General features: G+C 39.6%; 1 protein-coding gene across 1 annotated transcript in view; it reads left to right on the top strand.

Annotated features, from left to right (window-relative positions):
• PAIP2B (poly(A) binding protein interacting protein 2B) overlaps positions 1-23,258 on the top strand; it is a 44,011-nt gene extending 20,753 nt beyond the window's left edge. Inside the window, exons 2-4 of the mRNA XM_023224129.1 lie at positions 8,202-8,350; positions 20,522-20,698; positions 22,001-23,258. Coding sequence (XP_023079897.1) covers positions 8,213-8,350; positions 20,522-20,698; positions 22,001-22,057 — 372 coding nt within the window. The 5' untranslated portion in view covers positions 8,202-8,212 and the 3' untranslated portion in view covers positions 22,058-23,258. The remainder of the gene's footprint in view (positions 1-8,201; positions 8,351-20,521; positions 20,699-22,000) is intronic.

Genomic DNA, 23,258 nt, shown 5'->3' with positions numbered 1-23,258 from the left:
AAGGGGAACATCACACAATGGGGCCTATCATGGGGAGGGGGGTGGGGTAGTACCATTTTTTTTTTCTTTTTTTTTATTATTATTATACTTTAAGTTCTAGGGTACAAGTGCACAACGTGCAGGTTTGTTACATGTGTATACATGTGCCATGTTGGTGTGCTGCACCCATTAACTCATCATTTACATTAGGTATATCTCTTAATGCTATCCCTCCCCGCTCCCCCCACCCATGACAGGCCCCAGTGTGTGATGTTCCCCTTCCTGTGTCCAAGTGTTCTCATTGTTCAATTCCCACCTATGAGTGAGAACATGCGGTGTTTGGTTTTCTGTTCTTGTGATAGTTTGCTGAGAATGATGGTTTCCAGCTGCATCCATGTCCCTACAAAGGACATTAACTCATCCTTTTTTATGGCTGCATTGTATTCCATGGTTTATATGTGCCACATTTTCTTAATTCAGTCTGTCATTGATGGACATTTGGGTTGGTTACCTGTAACCTTTAAAAAAAAATTCTATATACATGTCATATGTCTCCTCACCCCACCAAAAACTGAACTACTCCCCCTTTCTCTTTTTTTCCTTGATCCTTCACCAAATAATGGAGAAAATCTGATGGGTTTATTTACTTAGTAAAAGAAAATCTTGTAAAACAAGGAGACAGAGAAATTATTTTAGTGCAAAGTATGACATGCTATATAAAAATATGTTCTGGCTGGGTGTGGTGGCTCACGCCTGTAATCCCAGCACTTTGGGAGGCTGAAACGGGCAGATCACGAGGTCACGAGATCAAGACCATCCTGGCTAACACAGTGAAACCCTGTCTGTACTAAAAATACAAAAAGTTAGCTGGGCGTAGTGACTCGCGCCTGTAGTCCCAGCTACTCAGGAGGCTGAGGTAGGAGAATTGCTTGAACCGAGGAGGTGGAGGTTGCAGTGAGCTAAAATCGCGCCATTGCACTCCAGCCTGGGGTGACAGAGTGAGACTCCATCTCAAAAAAAAAAAAAAAAGAAAAAGTTCTATGTGTTTTAAAAGACTTTATAAAATTATTTCTTGTATTGCTTATGTAGCTTTAAAATGTTCATTTGTGTTTGTGTATGTGTGTGACCCTGTGAAAAATTAGAAGAATAAACAAAAAGTTAGAAAGTTGGAGTTTGATGCATTAATCCAGCAGCTGTGTGGGCAGACCAACTTACACTTGGGGGATATAAGCATTCCTGCCACCAGGGAAGTGAAATTTCCTACTGTGGAGTAAGGATGTTTCATGTGGCTTTGTAATGGATAAAATCTTTCTCCTGATGCTCTTCCCACTGCTCTGATTTCATGCTCACCATGCAACCGTCTTTTACTAATTAAGCATCCCAGGCATTTGGATTTTGAATGGTGGGAATGTATTAGCTATTCGAAAATAAACAAATATTCCTTTCTGCCTTCCCAGAATGTACACTATCAACTATACCTTCTCCCTCCTGTATGTATAACCTGTCCCTCTCCACTAGACCCTTTCTATGAACATTTAAACATGAACTAGACTTTCCGTGGACTTCATACCACTCCAGTTTCTGTCTGTTCCTGCCTCTTCCCTTGGCAGCTGGACTCTGAGTTATCTCATACTTGGTATCACCTACGATTCATCCTACCTCCATTTGGCTTTCATTCTCATTTTTCTCCATGGAAACTGCTCTCATTAAGGTCATCAGAGACTCCATGGTCCTGAATTCTATGGATACTTCTCAGTCTTCCTCCTACTTGACCTTTCAGCAGCCTTCTGTATTCCTACTTTACTGGAATTGGATTCATTCCCTGTGGCTGCTGTAACAAATTACCACAAACTGGTGTCTTAAAATAACATTTATTCTCTCATAGTTCTGGAGGCCAGAAGTCCAAAGTCAAGGCGTCAGGAGGGCCACTTTCCCTCTGGAGGCTCTAGGGGAGAATTTGTTCTTTGCCTCTTCCAAATTCTGATGACTGTGGGCATTCCTTGATTTGTGGCCACACGACTCCAATCTCTGCCTCCCTGGTCACATTGCCTCCTCCTCTTCTATGTGTATGTTAAATCTCCCTCTGCTTTTCTCTTATATACCTATCATTGAATTGAGGGCCCACCTGAATAATTCAGGATGATCTCCTTATCTTAAAGTCCTTAATTATATATACAGACACCCTTTTTTCCAAATAAGGTAGGCTTCAGAGATTCCATGGATTAGGACATGGACATACATATTTTGGGGGGCTACCATTTAATCCATCGACATCTGTGATGTCACACTCTTCTGATTGTCTTCTCAACACTGCTTCTCAGTTTCCTTTTCATGTTGCCTTCCTTCTCTACTTGACTTGTATGTGTGTGTGTGTGTGTGTGTGTGTGTGTGTGTGTGTGTGTGTAACGGAGTCTCGCTCTGTCACCCAATCTGGAATGCAATGGCGTGATCTCAGCTCACTACAACCTCCATCTCCCAGGTCCAAGTGATTCTCCTGCCTCAGCCTCCGAGTAGCTGGGATTACTGGCATGCACCAACACACTCAGCTAATTTTTGTCTTTTTTAGTAGAGATGGAGTTTCAACATGTTGGCCAGACTGGTCTCTAACTCCTGACCTCAAGTGATACGCCTCTCTTGGCCTCCCAACGTGTTGGGATTACAGGCGTGAGCCACAGCGCCCGGCTTCTACCTGACTTTAAAATGTTCACACACATCAGTGCTGGGTCATGGACCCTCTTCTCATCTCACTTTGCATTTTCTCCATAGGCAGTATCTTCTATTCCTATGACTTCAGTTACCATTTATATAAATGACTACTCCAACTTTCTATATTTAGGCAGACTTCTCCTATTCTTGGTGCATAAGCCAACCTACTTAACGTCACAATTTGAGTGTTTCAGAAGCATTGCAAATTTAACATGTCCAAAATAGAACTCATCACCTTTTTTACCCCCACGCCCCTATCACCACCCAAGAAAAGTTTGCCCTTCCCACAGAGTTCCTTAGCTCAGTGAATGACATTACCATCCACCCAGTTGCTTGTGCCAAAATTATCCTTGATATTTCCCTCACTCTGACTCCCCACATCTAGTTCATCACCAGAAATCTCCTAAAATAGTTTTGGAGTCTACCTCCTTTCTTCTTACTGCCATCATCTTAGTTCAAGCAGCTACCCTTTTTTCATCTCAATTGGAACAATAGCTTCCTTACCAGTCTCTCATTATTAACTCTCTGTCTCTCCAATCCATTTTCCACATGGCAGTCTGAGTGATCTCAAAATATGTCGAATCATGCTACAATGCATTATAAGGAATTTGAGAACTCCTTATAATGGCTTCTATTATTTAAGATGAAATCCAAAATCCTTCATGTAGTCTCTTAAGGTCCTGAATGATCTGATCTGGCCCCACCTGCCTCTCCAACCTCATCTCTCTTCCTTGTCATTCTCCAGCTATATACATATCTACCTTCTTGTAGTTCCCGAAAGTTCCCTCCTGCCTTTGATTCATTGTACATCCTTTTCTCTCTCATCCCTATTGCTAGTAAACTTATATTCTTTAGGTGTCGATGAAAATGTTTCTTGCTCAGGGAAACCTTTCTGAACCATCCCCCTCTCCTGGACTAGATTGGGCCCCCTGTTGTTTTCTAATAGTCCCTTTTATAGCATGGATCATAATTATTTTTAACTATTTTCTTGTCTGTCTCCTGAGAGAATGTACATATCACCAGGGCAAGGGCTGTGTACCTATCAAAGCAAGAGTCAAGCACAGTGCCTCAGCACTGAGGGTCAGTAGGCACTCGGATATTAATGAGTGAGTAGATTTATGATCTTAGTTGTTAAGATGTAGCTGAGAGAAAGCAAAACCTGAATCCAGTGGCAGAATATTTGAAATAAAATTTAAAGCTGTCATCCACAATATTTACTTTTTAAAATGGTATTAACCAGACTGAAGAAAGTAATGAAACTGTAGGAAACAAAATAGGAGGGACTAGTTTTTATTTCAGTTGTTCAGTAGACTTTTTCCAGGTAATTCAGTCAAAAGTCCTAAGTAATCTTAGCAAACTGTTATCATAGGCACATTGCAGGTTTGTAACTTCTGAAAAATATTATTTAAGTTCAAAGAATAGCTAGTTTTTGGTATGAGCATGTTGGATCTGAAAGTTGTGGGTGTTTTAAGTGTTAAACTGATGAAGCATGTATCCTTGAAATATCCTAGATACATTAAAAGTCCTGGAGTTCTTTCTGACTTGGAATGGAAGTCCCTATTTCAAGCCACATATTTTAGACACAAATATGTCTTGACCCTTGACCATGATAGTGTCAACTCAAATGCTTGGCAGGCCTTAGCACCCTTGTATTGACTATTAACCGGGTTGCGAGCTTTCCCATTTTCAGCCAAAGTGACAACTGTTATTTCTTATTTTCAGCATGTTTGACATGTGTATAAGAGGGAAAGTGGGGTGAAGGGGAAATAAGTTTCGAATTGTTCTTAGATTTCAAGATGCAATATAATCACAGACCAGACACAAACTTCTTTATCTACTGTTGAGGTCTAAATCTTAAAGGACTGCTTCTCAGGCAGTGACCTATTTCAAATTGCACATTTGTCTTCTTGATAGATAAAAAGATGTTGTAACATAGTGGTTTTTGTGGCAGAATTAATTGCCAGTGTTTATTGACTACCTGTATAAGCTATTGTTAGGTGACAACTTTCCCCAGAGCTTAGCAGGTTAAAACAACAAATATTTATTATTTCATAATTTCTGTGCATCAGGAATCTAGGAGTAGTTTGGCAGAGTGCCTGTGCTTGAGACTCTTACAGAGTTGCAGTCAAGCTGTCGTCTGGGGCTGCTATGTCATCTGAAGACTTGACTGGGAGGAAAATGCACTTCTAAGCTCACTTACATGGTGGTTCATTTCCTTGTACCATGAGCCTCTCTGTAATGTAACTCACAACGTGGCAACCATTCAGCCTCTTAACCCGATTTATGTAACCAAGCATTCCTCCCATCTCTGGAAGGTTTGGGCATATTTTCTTTGTCCTCACTACACTAGACTTTCATCCTTGAAGTGGATGAGGATCAAGTGAAATAATGAATATGAAATGGTGAAATGGAATGGCTAGAGATACACAGTGCTCAAGCATGGACAGTGACCTGGGAAAGAGCTGGAAACAGAAAGAAAATGTTACGTGAAACTGGGAGCAGGAACTTCAGGGAAGTTGTGATGATCCTGTCTTCCCTCGTGTCTTCCCCAAGTTGGAAACATCCAAATGCCTTCCCTAGGAGTTACCAGTCTCCAGCAAAAATCTCCCTATTGCCACCTAGCTACTAAAGCCAGGGCACATTAAGCAGCAGTTTACTCACACCCAGCAGGGCCCACAAAACAATGTTGTTCTTGGACTATGTGCCTTAAAGTGTGGGTATGAAAGTGCTTTATTAATTTTTAAACAGTATAAAAATTAAGTTGGAATGCTGCTGTTTGGAAACACCAGACTTTCTAATTGTTTGGAAAACACAGGTTGAATAGTACAAAATACAAATCAACACTGTATAATCTAAGAGAATCACTTGCCTAGTATTGACAATACCATATCAGTGTTTTCAACTTCTGTGAAGTATTTGCATTAAGTTCAGTAACAGTTTTCATCGAGTTTATGGTAATTCCCCTCTCCCTTTCTCATGAATAAGCACATCCTGGAATTTGCTATCTGTGCTCCACCTTGCTCTTGAATTAGAAGGGTTTTTTTTTTTTTTTTTACTTTCTTGCTTCCTTTGCCTTCCCTTTCCCTTTTTCCTTACAATCAGTGCACTCAGGACTTATTTTTGGGCACAGGAAGATTTTTTTTTTAAAAACTGAACTCGAATTTCTGCTTCCGTGTAGTGATTTTCCATATTGATGGTGAGAAGTCAGTGTGCTAGTTGCAAACAACTGCCAAATCTTTGGAAATAATAGTACAGTATATCTTGCTGCCTAGCAAGGTTCAGGACCTTTAAGAGTCTCTGTGCTTAGGAATACCCCACTTACTTACAGGGCAAATACTGTTGCCCTGGCATTTAGAACAGCCTTGCTTCTATCATTGTTATGCTACAGATGGAAGTGGTAAAAATAAAGAACTGGTTTCTTCCCCTGTATAGCTTATGAAATTATTATTGTGGATCTGTATTTGGAATAGACATTGATTTCTTTTGTTTCTGTTTAAAATATGTTAAACAGATATATTTCATACTGGTAGCCTTATTTAAACCTACAGTGATTTAAATGGGTTCTATTTTAAATGAATTATTTTAGAACTATGTACCACTGAGTTGTTTTTCCATCTATTCTTTACTCTTCACAATTTTACCTTGTCTTTTTAGTATATTGCATTTCTAATATCCATAACAGGTTAGGAAATTGCAAAACAAAACAAACAAAAAACAAAAACAAAAAAAACTTTAAAGAGAACGAAGAAAGAATATTTTACTGTATCCAGAAGCAGAAAATAACTTATTCACGAGTGTTGCCGAGATGGAAAGAACCCCTAGGAAATAATTTGTTAAAACTTAAAGAAGCCTCAAGGAAGGTGGGGGTCGGGGTAGAGATGGAGTCAAGGTTGAAGGGAGATGAGTTAGAGAGGGAAAGTTACCTAAATACAATTAAGCCTGAGGTATTTATGGAACTCCTAATATTGTGGTGAGTTACAAAATCTATTAAATTCAATCTTGCTTGTCAGGAATTGAGAATCTAATTGGAAGGAGAAAAATTATGCATATGAAACAACAATTAAATAGTGTACTAAGTACAGAAGGGAAGTGGTGAATAAGTAAAGAAGGAAAGTAGTGAATGAAGACTGGAATGATTTTTGAGGAATTGTTAAGATTTAGAAGAATAACAGAAAAAGATATATTCGAAATGATAGCAAAAACATCAAAATGGGTTTAGAAGTCAAAATAAACAATTTTATTTACATACAATTTTACAAAGCTGTAGACAGAAACATATACGTGAGCTAGAAAAAAATTAAGGCCAGCAAAAATTGCCACTAAAAATTAAATATGATGAATAACATAGTTATAAACTTTCATTTAAATTATTTTATAAAAAATAAAAATTATAACAAATATAATACATGCTTTTACAAAAGATAAGGAAAAGATATATACCCCAGTAGAAAAATGGGCAAAGTACTTTAGCAGTAAAATTACAGAATAATAAATATAAATGGCCAGTAAGCATATCTTAAGATAATCAGCCTCAGTAAAAATTAAAGAAATGTAAAAAAATGCAAGTTTTATCTTACGAGATTAGCAGTGGTTTAGAAAATAGTACTCATGATTAATACCTGTTTCCATTGGGAAACGGGCACTTGCACACTACTGGTGGGAATTTAAATTCTTATGGTAGTATGGCAATGCCAAGAGCCTTAAAAAAGAGAACATAACTCTCCAATGTAACACCTCTATTTCTAGGAGATATCCTAAATAAATAATTAGAAAAGACCTTGATAAAGCAGAACCTTTATAAACAGAAACATTGGAAACACCCCCAAAAGATAGTATGGCTATATTATTAAATAACATAGGAATGAGAAAAAGCAAATGATGGGGCATCTTGTATCACATGATCTTATTACTATTGAGAATGGATACTTGGAAAATATGTGTGTATGTTTGTGTCTACACAAACGTATGGGAATTCAGGAAGGTTATATGCACCACATTGTTAATTGTTCTTAACTCTGGATGACTGGACAACAGGTGACTTTTGTTTTTTCCATTTTGCTTATCAATATGATAAACGTATTTTTTAATACATTTTAAAGAAAAACAGCTTGAGAATTAGAATAAGGAGTAGGTACTTACAATGTTCACTAAGAATGCATTTTCTCTATCTATTAGATGTTAAGGAAGCTGTAATGATCCCCACTAGGTTCCAAGACCTACAGAAATTTGGCATGGGAAGATTCCCACCCCTCCCACCCCGTCCCACTTGCCTAGAAAGACTAAGTGAGCCTAGGTGTTAATGGACATCTTTTCTTTTAACTTTTAAATAATTGTACATCTGTCTAGTTGTTAACTGTAGGATATGGATGGTTTTATAAGAGTTACAGACTAAGTTTCTGTTTATAGTTAAAATCTTTGACTAGAATTTCAGAAGCTTCTGACGGAATCTGCATGTTTTAGGTCTACATTTCCTTTATCCTTATATTCATTTTATCTTTTCTTTTGCTCCTCTTTAGGTTCTATCATAATGAATGGATCCAATATGGCAAATACATCACCCAGTGTAAAATCCAAAGAGGACCAGGGGTTAAGTGGGCACGATGAAAAGGAAAACCCATTTGCAGAGTACATGTGGATGGAGAATGAAGAGGATTTCAACAGACAGGTAAAGAAAGAGTGGAAAAGTGGAAGGTTGATGATATGTGTAACTCAATAGCTATAATATTTTACTGCCAGTTTGTTACAAAAGAAATGGATGCAGTTAGCTTTAGAATAACTTAAAAATTCATTGCGGGGGTCAGGGGGGGCCTCATCTGGAATGACCAGGAAACATCTTCATCTGGTAAGAGACCAGAGTGATAGTACCTTGGAGGAAGATATTTGTATTTTTCTTACCATGTTGATTAAAAGAGAAAACAAATGTCAGACTAATTAGTTGATATCTGAAAATCCTCACGTGAGAGCCCATGTATAACCAAATAGATTTGCATATACTCCACCCTATGATATGCCTTTTAAGTGTAGTTCACATTACACGGTAATTACTGCAGAGGGTCCCTGCCCTCAGCCTTGTTCTGGCTAGATTTGTTTATGACATTTCTCTCAGCAACTGTAGACCATTCTAGAATATTCCCAGAATTTAAATCAAACAAGACTCTTCTCAATCTTAGAGGACTGACATAAAACCCTTGTACCAAACCATGGTAGCTGAGGTCCTTTATCCTGCCCTGATTCTACCTTTAATCCTAGGAAGCACAGTGGTTCTATAACTCTTTATAGTGATCAATGTGAAATTATTTGCTTGAACAGTAGAGCACTAAAAAACAGAATGGTAGTGAGGTTGTTTTTCTATATACTCTGTAGTTTGTTGCTTTCACTTGCTTATAGGAAATGTGATACTCTGCATTCCATTTTGAAAATAAATGAAGACATAAAAGAAGTTTAAGGCCAGGTGTGGTGGCTCACGCCTGTAATCCCAGCACTTTGGGAGGCCAAGGCGGGCAGATCACTTGAAGTCAGGAGTTCAAGACCTGCCTGACCAAAATGGTAAAACCTCGTCTCTACCAAAAATACAAAAATTAGCTGGGCATGGTGGCATCCTCCTATAATCCCAGCTACTTGGGAGGCTGAGACACGAGAATTGCTTAAACTGGTAGGTGGAAGTCGCGGTGAGCCAATCACACCACTGCACTCCAGCCTGGGCTACAGAGCAAGACTCTGTCTCAAAAAAAAAAAAAAGATTAAGAACTCTTCACTGAAGGTAAGTATGTTTTCCATGGGACTTTAGAACAGTCGTGTTTGGCATTTTTGTCGACCTAATGGTTTCACTCTGCTTTTATCCAGCCTCTGAATGAAACATATGTTGTTGAAAACATAAAACAGTTTTCACTAGCTTTGTTAACACTCACTGGCATGCTGTTAATCCCAGTGATCAGTATTGCACCAGGACTATTAGAAGCCAGATGTCTGAACTGTGGGTCAGCTGTGCGCTCCTACATTCAGGAGTTTAGCAAACTCAGAGACAGGGTACAAGGAAAAGTGCTGGAAAGCTAGGGGCTTGCAGAGACACACATACACATTCACACACACACACACACACACAGACACACACACACACACCGCACAAAGAGATTGAGGAAAGACAGTTGAGAAGCTTTAAAAATTATAACTTTTATTTCTGGAGATCTAGGTAAGCAATGACAGATATATGCATGGCAGCTTCCAATATTGCAGTAAATACCAGGCCCTAAGAAGGGCTGAGCGGATAAACAATTGTTTGCTCAAATTCCCCCAACCCTAATGTTTTACAGGAATACTAGCTTGGCAACATAATTTTGGGTTTTGTTTGTTTGTTTGTGGAGACGGAGTCTCACTCTGTCACCCAGGCTGGAGTGCAGTGGCTCAGTCTCTGCTCACTGCAACCTCCACAGTCCAGGCTCAAACCATTGTCATGCCTTAGCCTCCTGAGTAGCTGGGACTACAGGCATGTGTCACCATCCCCGGCAAATTTTTGCATTTTTAGTAGAGATAGGGTTTCGTCATGTTGGCCAGCCTGGTCTTAAACTCCTGGCCTCAAGTGATCTGCCTGCCTCGGCCTCCCAAAGTGCTAGGATTACAGGCGTGAGCCACCGCGCCTGGGCTGGCAACATAATTTTAAAATTATTATATGATTTCAGGTCATAGGATTAAGTATTTCAGAGAAGCCTTCTTTATCCTTCATTTGGGAGCAGGAGGGTTTAGGAATCTGGGATATAATTGATGTTAGCTCTTTCTGAACACCTGTACATTACTCTGTTACACTATGGTGTGCTGCACAGTTTTTACCACCGCCAAACCCCATTCCATTACTAGCATAGTTTTCATGGTAATTCAGAAGTGGTTTTGCATACCATGTACCTTGAGTTGTATCTTAAGGAGTAGAAACTGGTTTCTAGCTAGCAACCCTGATATAATGCCTTCTGACTTTCTAATAAAATATTTAACAAAACATAGAATAAGATGAAAACAGCTTACAACCCCCCAAACCAGGAGTGACGTTCATTGGTCTTTTGAAAAGATTTTCACTGACTGTGAGGCTGATGGAAGTGGATTGAAATGTAGTTTTGGTGGGGGGAAGGATTAAGTCTCAAGAAAAGTAGTGGGACTTTTATTTTAAAGTAACTCAGGAAAGAAGAAGTAAGACCTAACATACTAGTTAGAATTGTGAATGGCTTATATCCCCCAACACCCACACACATACAGAATTTTTTAAGAAATGGGGTCATGCTATGTTGCCCAGGCTGGACTTGAACCCCTAGGCACAAGTGGTTCTCTCACTACAGCCTCTTGATTGGCTGTGACTACAGGCATGTGTCACAGTGCCTGGCTAGAATTTCTAAGAGAGAAGATAGGTGGCGGGCACCTGTAGTCCCAGCTACTTGGGAGGCTGAGGCAGGAGAATGATGGGAACCCAGGAGGCAGAGCTTGCGGTGAGCTGAGCTCACAACACTGCACTCCAGCCTGGGTGACAGAGTGAGACTCCATCTCAAAAAAAAAAAAAAAAAAAAAAAGATGCAGTTGGATTAAGGGGGGAAAAAAGGAGAAATCTAATTATATGCAACTTGCAAGATACACTCTCACTGGCTATTCAGGCTACAGAAGAAGATGGAAAATGCTTAGTGATTTTTAAAATCTTATGGGTCATTTCTAACTAGGAGACTTTTTTTTTTTTTTTTTAACTCTAAGCTTCTGTCATTTCCCCATGGGGTGTCCATTAAGTAAAAATCAGGGTATATATATTCTAAAATGTCAACAATATTCATTATGTGTGAGTGTTGAGATTAGGGGGGCTTTTTTTTCCTTCCAATTTGGTTTTCTTAGTTCTGATTTCCCAACTCATATGCAAAGAAAATGGATTACTTCCACAATAAGGGAAACAGGTTCACATGTAAAGAACCTAAAAGAGAAACATCTGAATTAAAATGCTTCAGAAAAGGAAAACATAATATAATGAAGACAGAAAATATCAGGAAATTTCAAACATAAAGCAATATCAGTACTGGATAAAATGGAAATTCAAGGGAAAAAACAGTTCTCTCAAACCCTGCTACTGCTTTATCAACTAAGTTGATTATGTAATATTCTAAATCCTTTGTTGTCATTTCCATAGTGTTCAGAATATGAATAGGAACAAAGATCATCAAGATTCAGAAGGATAGCAAAACCCAGTCCAAGGAAAATAAGAATCATAGTAAAGTGATACAGGAGCTGAAAGACAAAATAGCCAGTATGAAAAAGAACCTAACAGGTCTGACAGAGCTGAATAACACAATGATTTCATAATGCAATCACAAGTATTAACAGCAGAATAAACCAAGCTGAGGAAAGAATCTCAGAACTTGAAGACTGGTTCTCTAAAATAAGACAGGCCAGGCATGGTGGCTCACACCTGTAATCCCAGCACTTTGGGAAGCTGAGGCAGGGATCACCTGAGGTCAGGAGTTAGAGACCAGCCTGGCCAACATGGTGAAATGCCGTCTGTACTAAAAATACAAATATTAGCTGGGCGTGGTGGCAAGCACCTGTAATCCCAGCTACTCAGGAGGCTGAGGCAGGAGAATCTCTTGAACCTGGGAAGCGGAGGTTGCAGTGAGCTGAGATCACATCACAGCACTCCAGCCTGGGCAACAAGCGTGAAACTCCATTTCAAAAATTGTAAATAAGACAGCCAAAAATAAAGCAAGAATAATAAAAGGAATGAACAAAAACCTCCAAGAAGTATGGGATTATGTAAAGAGGACAAATCTATGTATTACTGGTATCCCTGAAAGGAAGGAGAACAAAGTAAATAACTTGAAAGATATATTTCAGGATTGATATGGTTTGGCTCTCTGTCCCCACCCAAATCTCATCTTGTAGCTCCCATAATGCCCATGTGTTGTGGGAGGGACCTGATGGCAGATGACTGAATTATGAGGGTGAGTCTTTCTTTGCTGTTCTCATGGTAGTGAATTGGTCTCACGAGATTTGATGGTTTTAAAAAATGGGAGTTTACCTGCACAAGCTCTCTCTCTTCGTGTGCTGCCATCTATCTAAGATGTGGCTTGCTCCTCCTTGCCTTTTACCTTCTGCCATAATTGTGAGGCCTCCCCAGCCACATGGAACTATAAGTTCAGTAAACCTCCTTCTCTTTTAAATTGCCCAGTCTTGGGTATGTGTTTATCAACAGTGTGAAAACAGACTAATACAAGGATACCATCCATGAAAACTTCCCCAACCATGTTAGAGAGGCCAACAGTCAAATTCAGGAAATACAGATAACTCCTGCAAGATTCCACACAAGAAGATCATTCCCAAGACACATAATCATTAGACTTTCCAAGGTCAAAATGAAAGGACATTAAAGGCAGCTAGAGAGAAAGGATAGGTCACCTACAAAGAGATCCCCATCAGGCTTACAGCAGACCTCTCAGCTGAACCCCTATAAGCTAGAAGAGATTGGGGCCTATATTTAACATCCTTAGAGAAAAAAAAATCTTCAACCAAGAATTTCATATCCAACCAAACTAAGCTTCCTAAATGAAGGAAAAATAAGATCCTTTTCAGATAAGCAAATGTTGAGGGACTTCATTACTACCAGACCTGCCTTACAGGAGACCTTGAAAAGAGCACTAAATATAGAAAGGAAAGACCACTACCAGCTAATACAAAAACCCACTTGACCACACAGACCAGTGTCACTGTAAAACAACCACACAAACAGGCCAACATAATAACCAGCAAACAGCACAATGACAAGATCAAATCCACACATATCAATACTAACCTTGAATGTAAATGGGCTAAATGCCTCACTTAAAAGGAACGGAGTGGCAAGCTGGATAAAAAAGCAAGACCCAATAGTATGCTGTCTTCAAGAAACCCTTCTCACACATAATGACACTCATAGGCTCATAATAAAGGGATGGAGAGAAATCTACCAAGCAAATGGAAAACAGAAAAAAGCAGGGGTTGCAATCCTAGTTTCAAACAAAACAGATTTCAAATCAACAAAGATTAAAAAAGACAAGGGAAGGATATTACATAATGGTAAAGGGTTCAATTTAGCAAGAAGACCTAACTATCCTAAATACATATGTGCACAACATGGGAGCACCCAGATTCATAAAGCAAGTTCTTTATGAATCTGGGTGCAAAGAGACAGGCTCCCACACAATATTAATAATGTGAGACTTCTATATTCCACTGACAGTATCATTGAAGCAGAAAATTAACTAAGATATACAGGACTTAAATTCACCATTGGACCAAATGTACCTGCTAGGCCTTTACAGAAGTCTCCATTCCAAAACAACAGAGTATACATTCGTCTCATTGGCACATGGCACACACTTTAAAATTGACCACATAATTGGACATAAAACAATCCTCAACAAGTGTAAAAGAACCAAAATCATACCAAACACACTCTCAGACAACAGGACAATAAAAATAGAAGTCAACACAATGAAAATAAAGCCATACAATTACATGGAAATTAAACAACATACTCCTGAATGACTTTTGGGTAAATAATGAAATTAAGGCAGAAATCAAGTTATTTGAAAATAAGGAGAACAAAGATACAACATACCAGAATATCTGGGACATAGCTAAGGCAGTTTTAAGAGGGAAATTCATAGCACTAAATGCCCACCTCACAAAGTGATGAAAGATCTCAAATTAACAACCTAACATCACAACTGAAATAATTAGACAAACAAGAACAAATCAACCCCAAAGCTAGCAGAAGAGAAATAACAAAAATCAGAGCTGAACTGAAGGAAACTGAGACATGAAAAACCATTTAAGAGATCAGCAAATCCAGGAGTTGGTTTTTTGAAAAAAAGTTAACGAAATAGGCCAGGTGTGGTGGCTCATGCCTGTAGTCCCAGCACTTAGGGAGGCCAAAGTGGGCAGATCACTTGAGGTCAGGAATTTGAGACCAGCCTGGCCAACATGGTGAAACCCATCTCTACTAAAAATGCAAAAATTAGCCAGGCATGGTGGCATGCACCTGTAATCCCAGCTGCATGGGAGGCTGAGGCAGGAGAATGCATGAACCCAGGAGGTGGAGGTTGCAGCGAGCTGAGATTGCACCACTGCACTACAGCCTGGGTGACAGAGCAAGACTTCATCTCAAAAAAAAAAAAAAAAACTAATAGGCTACTAGTTATAGTAATTAAGAAGAAAATGGAGATGATCCAAATAAACACAATTAGAAATGACAAAGGGAATGTTATTACTGACCCACAGAAATAAAAACAACCATCAAAAAGTACTACAAACACTCTACACACACAAACTAGAAAACCTAGGAGAAATGGATAAATTCCTGGACACATAAACCCTCCCAAGACTGAGCTAGGAAGAAATTGATTCCCTGAACCGACTAATAATGAGCTCTGAAATGGTTTCAGTAATAAATAGCTTACCAACCAAAAAAGCCCAGGATGTGATGGACTCACAGCCAAATTCTACCAGATGTACAAAGAAGAGCTCGTACCATTCCTACAGAAACTATTCTAAAAAATTGAGGAGGAGGGATTTCTCCCCAACTCATTCTACAAGGCCAGCATCATCCTGTTACCAAAACCTAGCAGAGACACAACAAAACAAGAAAACTTCAGGGCAATGTCCTTGATGAACATTGAATCCTCAACAAATTACGTACAAACCAAATCCAGCAGCACATCAAAAAAAGCTAATTCACCATGATTAAGTAGGCTTCATCCCTAGGATTCAAGGTTGGTTCAACATGCAAACATCAATAAATGTGATTCATCACATAAACAGAACTAAAGATAAAAGCCACATGATTATCTCAATAGAAGCAGAAAAGTCTTTTGGTAAAACTCAACATTGCTTCATGTTTAAAACTCTCAATAAACTAGGTATGGAAGGAATATACCTCAAAATAATAAGAGTCATCTATGACAAACCCACAGCCAACGTTATACTGAATGAGCAAAAGCTGAAAGCATTCCCCTTGAAAACTGGTACAATACAAGGATGCCCTCTGTAACCACTTACATTCAACGTAGTATTGGAAGTCCTAGCCAGAGAAATCAGGCAAGAGAAAGGGCATCCAAATAGGAAGAGAGGAAGTCATACTATATCTGTTTGCAAACAACATGATTCTGTATCTAGAAAACTCCGTAGTCTCAGCCCAAAAGCTCCTTCAGCTGATAACTTCAATCAGCAAAGTTGCAGAATACAAAATCAATGTACAAAAATCACTAGCATTCCTATACACCAACAACCACCAAACTGAGAGCCAAATCAGAAAGGCAGTCCCATTCACAGCTCACACACACACACACACACAAAACCTAGGAATACAGCTAACAAAGGAGTTAAAAGATCTCTACAATGAGAATTTCAAAACACTGCTCAAACAAATCAGAGAAGATACAAACAAATGGAAAAACATCCCGTGCTCATGGATAGGAAGAATCAATATCATTAAAATGACTATACTGCCCAAAGCAGTTTACGGATTCAATGCTATTCCTATCAAACTACCAATGACATTCTTCACAAAACTAGAAAAAAATAGTTCAAAATTTATATGGAACCAAAAAAGTGCATGAATAGCTAAGGCAATCATAAGTAAAAAGAACAAAGCTGGAGGCAACACATTACCTGACTTCAAACTATACTACAAGTCTACAGTGACCAAAATATCATAGTACTGGCACAAAAACCGGCACATAGACCAGTGGAACAGAATAGAGAACCCAGAAATAAGACCACACATGTACAACCATCTGATCTTAGACAAAGCTGGCAAAAACAAGCACTGGGGAAAAGATTCCCTGTTTAATAAATGGTGCTGGGATAACTGACTTGCCATATGTAGAAGTCTGAAGCTGGACCCCTTCCTTACACAATATACAAAAATAAACTCAAGATGGATTAAAGACAAATGTAAAACACAAAACTTTTTTTTTTTTTTTTTTTTTTTTGAGACAGAGTCTCGCTCTGTAGCCCAGGCTGGAGTGCAGTGGCGTGATCTCTGCTCAATGCAGGCTCCGCCTCCCAGGTTCACTTCATTCTCCTGCCTCAGCCTCCAGAGTAGCTGGGACTACAGGCGCTTTCCACCATGCCCGGCTAATTTTTTGTATTTTTTAGTAGAGGCGGGGTTTCACCACGTTAGCCAGGATGGTCTCAATCTCCTGACCTCATGATCTGCCTGCCTCGGCCTCCCAAAGTGCTGGGATTACAGGCCTGAGCCACTGCGCCTGGCTAAAACCCAAAACTATAAAAACCATGGAAGACAACCTAGGCAATACCATCTTGGACATAGGAATGAGCAAAGATTTAATGACAAAGTCACCAAAAGCAATTGCAACAAAAGCCAAAATTGACAAATGAGATCTAAATAACTTAAGAGCTTCTGTACAGCAAAAGAAACTATCAACAGGGTAAACAGACAACCTACAGAATGGGAGGAAATATTTGCATACTATGCATATGACAAAGGTCTGATGTCCAGCATCTACAAGGAACTTAAATTTACAGGAGAAAAACAACCCCATTAAAAAGTGGGCAAAGGACATGAACAGACACCTTTCAAAAGGAAGACATACATACGACCAACAAGCATATGAAAAAAAGCTCAATATCACTGATCATTAGAGAAATGCGAGTCAAAACCACCATGAGATACCATTTCACACCAGTCAGAATGGCTATTACTAAAAAGTAAAAAAGAAAAAAACGAAAAAAACACATGCTGGTGAGGTTGTGGAGAAAAGAAAAGACTTATACAATGTTGGTAGGAGTGTAAATTCAGCTGTTGTGGAAAGCAGTATGGCAATTCCTCAAAGAGCTGAAAGTAAAACTACCATTCAACCCAGCAATCCCATTACTGGGTATAGACCCAGAGGAATATAAAGCATTCTATCATAAAGACACATGTACACAAATGTTCATTGCAGCACTGTTCACAATAGCAAAGACATGGAATCAAGTAAATGCCCATCCAACAGTGACAGACTGGATAAAAAAAAATATGGTACATATACACCATGGAATATTACGCAGCCATAAAAAATAATGAGATTATGTCCTTTGCAGGAACATGGATGGAGTTGCAGGCTATCATCCTTAGCAAACTAACACAGGAACAGGAAACCGAATACCACATGTTCTCACTTATAAGTGGGAGCTAACTGATAAGAATTTATGAACACAAGGAACAACAGACACTGGGGTCTACTTGAGGGAGGAGGGTGGGAGGAGAGAGAGGAGCAGAATAGATAACTATTAGGTGCTGAGCTGAATACCTGGTGATATGATAATATGTACAACAAACCACTGTGACATGTGTTTATGTAACCTTCGCATGTACTTCAAACCTAAAATTTTAAAAATTGTAACATCAAAGATTACTGATTACAGAGCACTATAACAGATATAATAATGATGAAAAAGTTTGAAATATTGAGAGAATTACCAAAATGTGACACAGACAGTGAGCATATACTGTTGATAAAAAGGCGCCAATAGGCTTGCTTGATACAAGGTTGTCCTAAACCTTCAATTTGTAAAAATGCAGTATCTGTGAAGCAAAGTACAGCAAAATGCAATAAAACATGTGCCCATATATAATATTTTTCATTAATTAGACATGGTTAAGTCCAATTCCTAAAAATCTAGTTTCTGCTCTCCTTTTGCAATGTTTTCATGGAAAATTTGTGTTATGGGAAAAGGTGAGGAAATTTATTTTATGAAAGAAAGTTGTTTTGGTCTAATGCCCTGTGTTATTGGGTATAGATTTGTGGGAAACAGCAGCTATATGCAGACAGGTCAGCATGGCATGCCTCAAATGGGACCTCGGGGACTGGCAGGATGTGAGTCTGAAATAGAGAAGTACATGAGGTGGGGGTTGGCTAGACTGCTTCAACAAAGATGCAGCAGTAATGCATTGTTTTATATCTCTGTGAGGTTAACAGCCCAAGGTAAGCATTCTGGATAGACAAGTGATCTGGTGCCCACTTGGTCCCTTCCACGGTATTGCTCTGCCACCCCCAGGGCATATATCAGCTGAGTGGCTGAGGGAACACCGTGAAGTCCAGCAGCTGGGAAAGGGAGAGAGCCAAAGGCCACGGCAAGGGGTCTCCTTTTAACCAAGGGATGCCAAAGTGTCCACGCCCCTTGTGGGAACGTTTTGTGATGAGTAGTCACTTGACCATATACAGCATGTAAGGTGACAAATGTGATTTTAACTGAACAGCCTGGTGCTCTGGGAAGAAGGAAACAAGTTTAAAGGGGACAGACAGCAGTTTCCACCTAATGTGGCTCTATCGGGATCTGTGTGAATTGCACATAGCATGTTTCTGTTAAACCTCTGTGCCCAGCAACCATTTTCATTGGTTGTGCCGGTGAACAGGGGTTAATTTAATAAGAGCGAGCATGCTGTTAAGCTCTTGTACAGTCAGGGCAGCTCTTAAGTGGTCATGTTACTTCTTGTGGCATGAGAATATTTTATTAAGCACTTTATAATGGTCTAATTTTCATGTGTGGCTAACTGTAATGTTCAAATACTATTCTTAAGTCTCACTACCAGTAACTTTTCCTCTGAATTCATTAGGTAACTGTATATTCTAATTTGGGTAATTATTTTTTGCCTGACCTCACTTCTGGTGGTGGTGCTAGTGAGCTGTGAATCTGTCACCAGGCAGCCTGCAGGAAAGGGATGCCAAACATGAAGCAAGAGGCCTATCAAAGACACTGAAATCGGCAGAGCGAACCACACTCTTTACTAAGAGTTAACAATGTCTGCAAAGAAGTGTAAAATATCCTAGACATATATTGCTTTAGTTTAGGGCAATGTTTAAGAAATGCAGAGTTGTTTAAATATTCATATTATTTCATCTTTTGAAAGAATACTACATTGATTATATAATTTTCTAGTGGTATGCCAAAAAGTGTTCTTTATGTCTTCCTAATGTTCTGAAAGTATTTTTCTCTCTTGAGGGTTTCCTTACCCAAAAAATGGCCAAAAGCTTAGAGCATTGGTTTTAACTTTATCTCCGCTAGCCGGGTCATGAACTAGTTATATACTTGCTATATCTTTTTCATACTTCTTGTAAAATGGGAAATTTAAGAAGGGTTACTTTGTAAGAAGACTGAAAAAAAGAATTTTAGGCTCTAAAATGATTTTCCGTGACATCTGTATCACCTATTAGAGATCGTAGAACATCTGCGGAGACCTTGAATTTCTGTTATTGTGAATAACTATTTTCTTAGTCTTATTATTGATAGAATTTGGTTGAGAAAAAATAAAAATTATGTTATCTCTAGCTAGTCATTAGACACATTGAATCCTTAGATCCCTTAGACCCCAGGTAAGATCATAAAATCTTTTCTTTTTCTTTTCCTTTTTTCTTTTTTTTTTTTTTTTTTTTTAAGAATTGGGGTCTCATTCTGTTGCCCAGGCTGAAGTGCAGTGGCACAGTCTTGGCTCAATGAAACCTTGACCTCCTGGATTCAAGTGATCCTCCACCCTCAGCCTCCCAGGTAGCTGAGACTACAGGCACACACCACTATGCCTGGCTAATTTTTAAATTTTTTTTTGTAGGGACAGGGTCATGCTATGTTGCTCAGGCTGGTCTCAAACTCCTGGCCTCAAGCAGTCCTCCTGCCTCAGCCTCACAAATTGCTGGGATTACAGTTGTGAGCCACCACACCCAGCTCAAGATCATTCTTAACTGCAGAGTAATAACTTCTGAAGGAAAGAGGTGAAGGAAAAACTGGAAGGGGTAAGTCCCTCTGTGACAGTAAGTCTGAACTACTCCCCTTTGCTTGCTAGGTGGAGGAGGAACTGCAGGAGCAAGACTTCTTGGACCGCTGCTTCCAAGAGATGCTGGATGAAGAAGACCAAGACTGGTTTATTCCATCACGAGACCTGCCTCAGGCCATGGGACAGTTGCAACAGCAGTTAAATGGACTGTCAGTCAGTGAAGGTCATGATTCTGAAGATATTTTGGTAAGAGCCATATGTAGTTCCTCATGTTATGTAGTGAAAAGAATATAGGATTTGGAATGACAGACTTTCTTTCTGGCCCTACAACCCTCAACAAGTCTCTGGAGCCCTGTGAGCTATTGTTTCTTTGCTCATTTTTTGGGCATTATTAATAAGGGGTGTATTGAAGATGCATTCCTCATAAAGCACTATAAAACAGTACTGTTGCCAGCATCACCAGCTTTTATTTTCTTTTTGCTTGCCAGGATTGGATGCCACCAACCTTTACTTTCTAATGGGATCTTCAAAGTAGAACTGGGATTAAGGATAACAATGTGAACACTGAAGAAGTTTCTTCTCAAGTTATCATTTGCTGCTATTCTTCTCTTTTACTGTCCCTCAAATCTGTATTTAATATACTTCTAAATGATTCTGTTATAAAAATTAACTGTTCATTTTGGAAGAAATGTACTCCTGAGAGGTTATTTTCTCCACTTAGAATTAGAAAAACAGATAAATGAATTTCCTGCCTTTCATATTTATGTAGTGTCAGAAGTCTGTGAGCAGGCTGGGCACAGTGGCTCACGCCTGTAATCCCAGCACTTTGGGAGGCTGAGGCGGGTGGATCACCTGAGGTCTAGAGTTCGAGACCAGCCTGGCCAACATGGTGAAACCCCATCTCTACTAAAAAAATACAAAAATTAGCCAGGCATGGTGGTGCATGCCTGTAGTCCCAGCTTGGATGGCTGAAGCAGGAGAATTGCTTGAACCTGGGAGGCGGAGGTTGCAGTGAGCTGAAATTGCACCACTGCACTCCAGCCTGGGCGATAGAGCAAGATTGTCTCAAAAAAAAAAAAGTCCGTGAGCAATATAGTTTTCACACAACTCATATTCTGAACAATCTTTCCCTGTGGTTTGCTAAGGTGTTGCATATTCACAAGAGTAGAGAACCAAAGAGAATACAGAAAAATGAAGAAAAATAGAGATTGTGGTATCCAACCTGGTCTGATCGAGTACCCAGGTTTTCACCAAGTTAAGGTACTCAATTAATTGAAAAATTCTTCTTGGAGTTGAACTTACAGGCCTCTGAGGAGATTTTGGAAAGCATCAGGAAGGAAACAAGAGTCTAAAGAAGGAAGAAGATTCGCTTGCTCAGGGCTATGTCAGGAGCAGTTGAGAACAACCTAGCAATAACAGCCTGAGTTACAAGGAATTTTCTTTCTTTCTCTCCCTGAAGCTAAGGGGAAGGTACTGATAATGATGGACTGGGGAAGTTTTAAAATGCAGCTTGCCTTAGGATTTATTATCTCTTGGTTCTTGTTTCAGAGCAAAAGTAACCTGAACCCAGATGCCAAGGAGTTTATTCCAGGAGAGAAGTACTGAGCCGACAAAGCTTTGAGGAGGACTTGTCTGTCCCCACATCTGGGGATAGTAATGCACAAAATAGTGGAGCTGAAGATGGGGATGGGGCGGGTGAGGGACGCACAGCGGGAAAGGGAGTGGTGGTCTCACGATACTGTGACTCTGAGTAACTAATATGCTCAGTCTTATTCTACAAGCCTCTGAGTATTTCTGTTTTGTTCTGCTGATTTTTGTTTGGAGCAGTTTCCTGTTTTGTTTTTTTGAATAGCTCTTTCAAGTTAAGGAAACTGCATTTTCCCCCCTTCATCAGGAGTGTTCTGCGGTGTGTGTTTAAACAAAATAAGCTGACCAAGAAAAACTGGATATTTAGGAAATGCCCCTCTCACCCTGCTGTATACTTACCAAGGACAGTGAGCACCTGGAGAGCTTTTTGTGGAATCTATTGAATTGGATGGGAAAAGGGACAAGCAGAAAGAGCAGGTGGTGCAAACCAGAATTTGAGGCTCAGCTCTCCCATCGCTGGGGTCTCCTGCAATGAACTGGGATAACCAATGCCCTGCCGAGCCCCTGCCTGTTTGTCCTGAACCCCATTCAAGAAAACGCAGACTTACAGTACTTAGTTTACAGTAACTTTGATGATTGTTGAAAGTTGTAAATCAGAAGCTGGGCTGTGATGGTGGTTGTCACTTGAGTCATTTAGTTACTGTTGTCCTGTTCATAAGCCTGTGTTCACCATCACCATCAGACTCACCATTTATAAGTAGAAGAGCACTATCATTGATCTGCCACCTCATCTTTCATGAAGTCTATTCCCCGGCCTCCTTTCCACCCTATCCTACTCTGTTTTTAAGAAAAGATATTGCTGCCAAAAGCATAGGGGAGGCCTGGTGTGCTGGCAATTAGCATGAGCCTGCAGAAGTCATCCTTGAATCTGTTGTGTCTTAATTTTATTTGGACAGCTTTTTTTTTCCAGCCTCATCAACACTTGGTCTTCCTGGTGTCTCAATTCCCTCAGACAAGTTTATGCACTTTTTAAAGGAAATGTTTTTCAGGACACTAGTAAGAAGCTCAGTTCACAGTTTGGATATTTCTTCCCACATTACAGAATTTTGGAAAGGAACTCAAAACCAGCCTAGGAAAGTGAGTCCTGCTTGACCCATGTGACTGTGTACCTGACCCTTTGGGATCTTTTCAGCTATTAAAACATTTTACTGTCCCCACA

This window comes from Piliocolobus tephrosceles, chromosome 15 (genome assembly GCF_002776525.5).
Source record: "Piliocolobus tephrosceles isolate RC106 chromosome 15, ASM277652v3, whole genome shotgun sequence".
NCBI classification, from domain to species: domain Eukaryota; kingdom Metazoa; phylum Chordata; class Mammalia; order Primates; family Cercopithecidae; genus Piliocolobus; species Piliocolobus tephrosceles.
This window is presented reverse-complemented; position numbering and strand designations above follow the sequence as displayed.